At 33.0% G+C, this 7950-nt stretch overlaps 1 protein-coding gene across 1 annotated transcript; it reads right to left on the reverse strand.

Moving 5' to 3' along the window:
* Positions 1 to 3229: 3229 nt before the first annotated feature.
* On the reverse strand, positions 3230 to 7672 carry LOC143046190 (carboxylesterase 5A-like). The gene is made up of 3 exons (XM_076219229.1): positions 7558 to 7672; positions 4003 to 5558; positions 3230 to 3549 (listed from the first exon to the last, which is right to left on the reverse strand). The coding sequence occupies exons 2-3, from the start codon at positions 5556 to 5558 to the stop codon at positions 3393 to 3395; spliced, it is 1713 nt and encodes a 570-aa protein (XP_076075344.1). The 5' UTR covers positions 7558 to 7672; the 3' UTR covers positions 3230 to 3392.
* Between the last annotated feature and the right edge of the window lie 278 nt (positions 7673 to 7950).

Raw genomic sequence — 7950 nt, forward strand, 5'->3', positions numbered from 1 at the left:
ATGACTTAGACATGTCTTATGATAGTCTGAGGACATCTCATAGTCGTAAGATATGTATTCGAAAGTGTTCCAAGTTACGATTTGTCATAACACACAAGGCCAAATCATTATAATAAATATGCATAGGAATAAGGGAACATTTGAGGTGCAATTATACATAAATTAAGAATGATTTGTGCATCAGAAAAGTATATAATTTAACAAGAAAATAGATATAGTATTGTATTGGCATATTTTAATTGAAAGATAAAAAAAATAATGTCATACAATTGTGAAACTTCCAAATCAAATACACAAAATGGTCTTTCTGCTTTAATATGAATTATTAATAATTAAAGAAACTTTATTTTTTTTAAATTTTGATGCAAGAAATTGTTTTTTTAATCTCAGAATATGATAAAGATTCTTTGATAGAATGTCATTGAATTTTCATTTCAATATAGTGAAGTATTTGTAAGATGCTTGGGTAGCAATTTGAATGGAGAGAACATCTTCATACAAGGTTTGCGTTATAACGCAAAGGTTTACGTTATATTGAAAATGTTTGCGTTATAACCACTGGGTCTATGCCACTGCTGGTGGACGTTTCGTCCCCGAGGTTTTCACCAGCCCAGTAGTCAACACTTCGGTGTTGACATGAATATCAATAAGGTGGTCATTTTTATAAATTTCCTGTTTACAAAACTTTGAATTTTTCGAAAAACCAAGGATTTTCATATCCCAGGCATAGATGACCTTAGCCGTATTTGGTACAACTTTTTGGAATTTTAGATCCTCCATGCTCTTCAACTTTGTACTTGTTAGGCTTTATAAATATTTTGACATGAGCGTCATTAATGAGTCTTATGTAGACGAAACGCGCGTCTGACGTACTAAATTATAATCCTGATACCTTTTATAACTATTTGCGTTATAATGCAAAAGGTTTGCGTTATAACGCAAAACACAAACATAGGGAGAAATGTTTAAAAAAAAGTTGTGTGGCGCTAATACGCTTCCGTAGAATAGTAATAATTGATAATCATACTTTTCATTTTTATATTTATATTTATCATTTTTTCAATCATTTTTTAAAATAATAGAAAATAGTGTTTACTTTTGACAGTCATAAGAGCATCATAGCTATGACTCTCTAACGACAGTTTTGATTTACATCCTATGACATATCATATGATAGTCATAAGATGATAATTAAATATGTCCTATTAAGGTAAATCTTATGACATATCGTATGATACTTTCGAAAACCAGTCCCCTGATATCGTTGATGAGGTTTTAATTTATTGGCGTCAATTGTTGCTCTTTTAAAAAAAATGCAAACTATAGAGTCTTTAACAATAATATCTGTTATGATTTGAAATGATTGTCGATTGCACTCTTGGTATCTCTATTATATTTCGCACTCTTTAAGTGACGTTTCGTTTTATGAATAACTTTCTTTCGAATTTATCAAAATGTATATTTATCATATTACAGAAAAGGTATAGATAATATAGAGGATTTAAATGTAACTACTAATATTCACTTCGCGATGATTCATCAATGTACAAAATGTAGATGTGCCCACATTAATTAGATCTTTGAACATCGTACCAAAACTAAGGAGAACAGGGCGGTCAGTTGATACATTAAACTCTGAAACTGCTGATATTGAGTTATCAGTACAATTAAGGCAACATAGGTTTACAGATGTTAAAATTTCATAAACTTAGTTAGAAGTCAAATAACCAGAAGGAATCGCATTAACTTGAAAAGGAGTAAGACCGAGTGGGTCGACATGGTACGCATCTCATAATGTGCATGCATCAAACACCTTGAAAATCAACACTCGGTCACAATATCACAATTTGGAATAGAATCCCAAAATTGCAAATCTAGATTAGACTACTGTTTTAAAGATCTAAGAATTCGAAACCAGGGGCCTGTTTATCGAAACTGTCATGAAATCGGTCCAAGAATTTCTTAGGACAGAAAATAGGATAAAGTTAGGACCGACTTTCGACATGTCTCAGTATGCACTTAGAAGCTATCTAAGAATTATCCTAGGAAGGGTGTCCTTACCACTGTCCTACGTATTGGCGTAAAAGAAAATAGCAAATAAAAAGTGAGAAAAAAAAATGAAAATATTGTATCAAATTTAACCAATAACTATAATATTATTTGCACCTGTCCTCAGTTTCGAACATGTTTTTCAGTGGTTGTCATATTTGTTTTTCGTTTTTGTATATTTTTAATTTCTTGTGTACAATTTGGAGTTTAGTATGGGGTTCATTATCACTGAACCAGTATATATTTGTTTAGGGGCCAGCTGAAGGACGCCTCCGGGTGCGAGAATTTCTCGTTGCATTGAAGACCCGTTGCTGACCTTCTGCTGTTGTCTGCTCTATGGTCGGGTTGTTGTCTCTTTGGCACATTCCCCATTTCCATTCTCAATATTATTTTTATTATACAATTGGTTTTCCTGTTTGAAATATTTGCACTAGTCATTTTGAGGCTTTATACATTATGACTTGGATGGAGATTTTTCTCATTGGCATTAACCCTACATCTTCTTATTTCTATAAGCGTAGACTCAGAGATGTACTGTAACATATTAATGGTTGTTACTATTTACCTTCCACGTAAATCCACTCATATCGTAACCTAATGGATATTGCCGGGTTCAAATCTAATCAGAATGAAAAATCTCAAGCTGGTGATTATTCCGTTACGCGTACGCCTTAAATTCGGATAATATCGTTGTTAAGTTTCATCTTATAACTGGTGCATTAAAATTGGTTTTAATCTGAGGCAGGTTTTTCCATTTTCTATTCCATTGCATCATTCGCACAGGGATATCAGCAAGTCAAAATAACTGTTTTTTTCTTATTTACGACAACTAAACTGTGGATTTTTTTAAATAAATAAATGATATCCAACGAAACAGAAATGTTTGGTTTAAGAATTATAAGGATTGATAACTTTTTGTGGTGGTTATTTGAGAAATAATTCATGCACGCAGTAGATTTTTTTGAAATGTGTATAGCTTTTATCTTACGGGGTAAAATAGAACAGCAATACACACTTCATTTTCATTCGTCCTTGACCCTGTGAAAAGTTTCAACAAATATATGGCTTGCACGAATTACTTCTTAATTGCATCTCGTAAAAGAAATCTAGGCGATTACTGTAAACTTGAGGGAGTTGGAACCTTACTTTATGTTTTAAATTAATAAAAGAAAACTAAGAATAAAGCGACTGAAATTATCAGCAAAATTTTATTCAACTGTAAATGACATTAATATCTGCAAATAAAAATAGTTTTTGATTTTTCAATTTTGCACTTTCAGGAAAGTACATTAGCCGATTCAGTTAGAATGAAATTGTCTGTAGAGGCGGATGATATTTTAAATTCAGTTATTTTGAAATAATATTAATTGAGTCATCCAAAAATCCACTCTGTCTTGGTATAAGTTGTTCTTCGTTGTAACATTAACGTCTAGTAAGGCATATTGTTTTGTAATCAAGTTGTATGTCGGCCATCTTGGTAGACCAGCAGAATTAACGTCTCTAAAAGGAAAGATAAAGTAAAGTGTTAAAAGTAGAAAATACTCTCAAATCATTAATCATCGAGCTATAGAATTTTCAAAAAATTTTCTGCTTCTTTTAAGCAATAGTATGAGGCGGATGTCCATGCACACGACAACTGCTCATCGAAAGTTATGGATGCATAGAACATTGAACTATTAGGAGACAGAATAAGATATTAGGATTTGTCTCCTATCTTTGTATTTTAATACTTCTCTTCATACATGTTTCCCAAAGCTTAGACTTCTAGAGAAACTACGATTTTTTTTTACACTGATGGTACTCATTCAGTTCTTCCCTCGCCGCGATATAGTCTTGTTGTGCTGATGCAGCGAAAAACTATCACTAATCAATCAATCAATCAATTAATCAATCAATAGATTCTTACTTTCATTCATAATTTAGAATATTACATTATAGAACTAAAATGCTTACCCTGTTTTTGCAAAATTACTCCAATATTTCATTAAAATGTTTGAAAATCGAGTATTGTCATCGTCTTCTATGTTATTCGATCTTTGTCTCAGTGGAAACAAGAACGATAACTCTGCTGAATGGCCAGCTTCTTTAAACCATGGATACGAATCTTGTTGTGGAGAAAATATAGATCTTCTTTTATTTAAAAACTGAAACTGTTTTGAATTGTAGTTTCTAAAAGCGTGTGAATTTAGACTTTGAACTGTTGGCATGTACATCGTATTGTCTCCGTAAAAGTTCACTACATTTTGGCCTTGTTCTTGTATGGTGCCTCTACTATAATACTTCATACATATAGATAATGCTAATGCAAGGTTACCCCCAAAGTAATCTTCAACGAAGGGTGAAACAATATGCTTACATAAATAGTCTGATGATATTCCGTCTTTCATGTTGAAAGGTAAATACTTTTGATGGGGCTTCAAATAATCTAGAATAAACGAGCCTTCTGATTCATCATTTCCTACAATTATGTCTAACGATTTATATAGGTCGAATTCAGGCGAATTCCGATTTTTTATAATATTTACTGGTGAATCTTTTAGAAATTGCCCATCAACGACTGGCGCATAATTGAGGTCAAGGTGAATATCCATGGAATTATTTTTTAGCTTTAAAATACTACCGTTAGAAGAGTGTTCAAGATAAACTTGATAAATATCTTTTGTTGATTTGCTTTTTAAACATTCAACCGTTTCATTTGTTAATGAAGAATCACAGTTTAGACTGAGAGCTATTTTTTGCGTAAGTGAACGAGATTTAGAAGAAGTTGCTAAAATAGAATCAGCGGTGCCACTTTGAGCTATTACGCGTTGAAATAAACCCTTGTTTCCAGAATGAATAGCTTGTAGCATGACACTAAATGCTCCAGCTGATTGACCAAAAATTGTGATTGATTTCGAATTCCCGCCAAAACTTTCTATATTGTCCTTCACCCATTGAATTGCCAATTTTTGGTCCCATAATCCGTAATTTCCAGCAATTAATGCATCGTTTGCGCTTAAAAATCCAAAAATGTTAAGTCTATAGTTTAAAGTGACTACTATGACATCACCTATGGCACTTAGATATGAACCATCATAGAGCATCCCTTGTCCGGACTCATATCCTCCACCATGTATCCATATCATTACTGACTTCTTATTCGATCTAGATGTATCACTTGGAATGTAAATATTCAGGAATAAGCAATCTTCTGATTGGTTTACATTAGGTAAGAAAGCGGCCATTTCCGGATATGAATATTGCACACACGAAGGACCGAATTCAGTTGCATCAAGAAATTCATCCCATGGCCCAAACTTGAGTGGTTTTTCAAAACGAAGATTCCCAATGGGAGGTTTTGCAAATGGTATTTTTCTGAACTCACTGTAGTTGTGCTGGATGCCTTGCATTGTTAATGTGTTCGATAAACCTTTGATCTTGCCTAGTTTTGTTTGCAGTGTCAGGCCAAGAGTATAACCACAACAGGTAAAAAATATAGCCAGCAGGAGCACTGGACAGGTAAAGGCCATCTAAAAAATAATAATTCTATTAAGTCATCTAAGGTATCATATTTTATTACAAAGACACTCTTTAAGCCACAAATATTTAATTTCCGTTCCTAGTCTAAACTACTAGTTCTTCTCAAGTGGATACTTTTCACTAGCATCGACAGAAAGTTACGCCAAATGAAGAAGATTCAGTACCATAACTAGCCTTTCCGTTTTCTATAGAATAAAATACATGTTATATAACATTAACAGAGGAAACTTTGACAAAACAGAATTCGAAATAGTTATAAGCGCCTTTTCACGAACTTCTATTGGAAAGATAAGAAGTAGCGGAAACCAAATTATCTCAATGGGATTCTACTGTTTTTGAGGTTTTACCTAGTACCAAGGAAGTATTTGACATCTTCAATTTACTACGGTCACTCTCAATGCTTATTTAACAGCCGATCATAGCAAGTAATACACTTCCAAAATGCCGCAATCTGTAAAATATTAGTTTGTTTTTTTATTAAAAACTTCTTTCAAAAGCAGTTCTACGTTAAAAAGATGTACTGTGGATTTCTTTATAAATCGTGTGAATTCAATTTTCGTGGATTAAGCTGATATTATATAAATTAAACACAAACTTAAAATTTTCAAACACCAAACACGCCGTATTTATGTTTTAATTGGAATATAGGGGGTGGATAAAAGGAGACAAAAGATACCAAAGAAACATTTATAAATACCTATAAATAGAAAATAAACTGACAAAGACATTGAAAACAAAAACAGAAAAGGATAAAAAGACAATAGTACCCAAACTCACCACATGGCAAACCAAAGACTAAGCAATACAAAACCCAACAAAAATCAAGGGTGATCTCAGGTGCTCCTGAAGAGTAAGCAGATCCTGTTCCACATGTGGCACCATCGTGTTGCTCAAGAACGACCTGATGATAACACACCAATCGTCATATGTAATAAGATATCCCATAACTGTCAACCAACATGTGATGGTGTCTGTAAAATTAACGAAGGGATGAGTTCAACTTCACCACTTATAACTCTTGATTTAATAGCAACTTTGTGAGCACCAATCTTCTTTCAAGGAAATCTTGATAAGATATATAAGACCTTGAATACCGTATTCACTGGGAGATATATTTTCAATATGCAACGCTGCTGGAGTGTTGCTATATAGAAATGGAAAGTTCACAAACAGTGTTGGGAAGCTGAACTCATCTTTTTTTTTTTTTATCGTAAACTATTTTTTTCACATGCCTGGAGTTTAAGAAATTAGATCAATCGTAATCAATTGCTTACTTTTGTACACTAAGTCAAATTCGTTAATTATTTATCTTATATGGAAAGAGACGCTTACTTTTCCATATTTAAACTAGATCTGCCCATTACGACACGGACTTGTTATTCGGGGGTGCTTATGAGTAACCAAATATGAACGACCATATTGTTACAGGCACATGAACACATTTATGACGTGTTAAATAGATCAGTACAAAATCAAAAGCATTCTCGCAGTTACAAAAAGAAGTTATCAAGCGTACCATGCTGATATACAATCATGCTGTTTTATCCTCAAATATCGGTGGTTGTACATAAGAGTAGAAAACATACGTACCCTGCTACAATAAAATCATGTTCTATTCTCAAATACCGGTGACTGGACTTACGGAAATATAACATAATTATGTACACTGCTGACATGAAATCATGTCGTTCTTTACTCTAATATCGGTGACTGGACTGAAGAATATATAGCATAGTACCCTGCTGACATGAAATCATCCAGTTCTATTCTCAAATATCGGTGGCTGTACATATCAATATATTACATAAGTACAGTTGTGACATGAAATCATGCCGTTCTTTACATAACTATCAGTAGCTGTACTTCAGAGTATAATTCGTGAAATATTAGTACATAACAAAAATGATATTATGCAACTGAAAGAATCTTTTGACTTGTTTATTCATGTTTTCCCCCTCCAAGGTGTATTATAAGTAACAAAATACTCACTTCAATAATGCAACTGGAATATCTTAAATACTCAATAAACGACACGTAGTTTTCAGCTAAAATTATAAACTATTGAAATAGTGACCACCAGTGTATGTATATCAGCGCAATTCTAATATACTGACAACTGGTCAACATTTGTTATCTTTAAAATCCCTTTGATAGTCCCAATATTGAGTAATACAACTATTATGACCTGTTACGATGACCAGATAATTCCGGCATCTGTTAGTAGTCTTGAGGTCAAAATCAACCTACCAAACTTAAGAAGTTATTGGTATACCACTAGTAAAAGTTGACTGATCTTTAAAGCTCTCAGCTTATTATTCAGAAATCAAAAGTGACTGAACTCGTAGGTTCTCTCGTTATCATTCGAAAACTTAATTCCATTGA

Source organism: Mytilus galloprovincialis, chromosome 9 (genome assembly GCF_965363235.1).
Source record: "Mytilus galloprovincialis chromosome 9, xbMytGall1.hap1.1, whole genome shotgun sequence".
Lineage (NCBI taxonomy): Eukaryota > Metazoa > Mollusca > Bivalvia > Mytilida > Mytilidae > Mytilus > Mytilus galloprovincialis.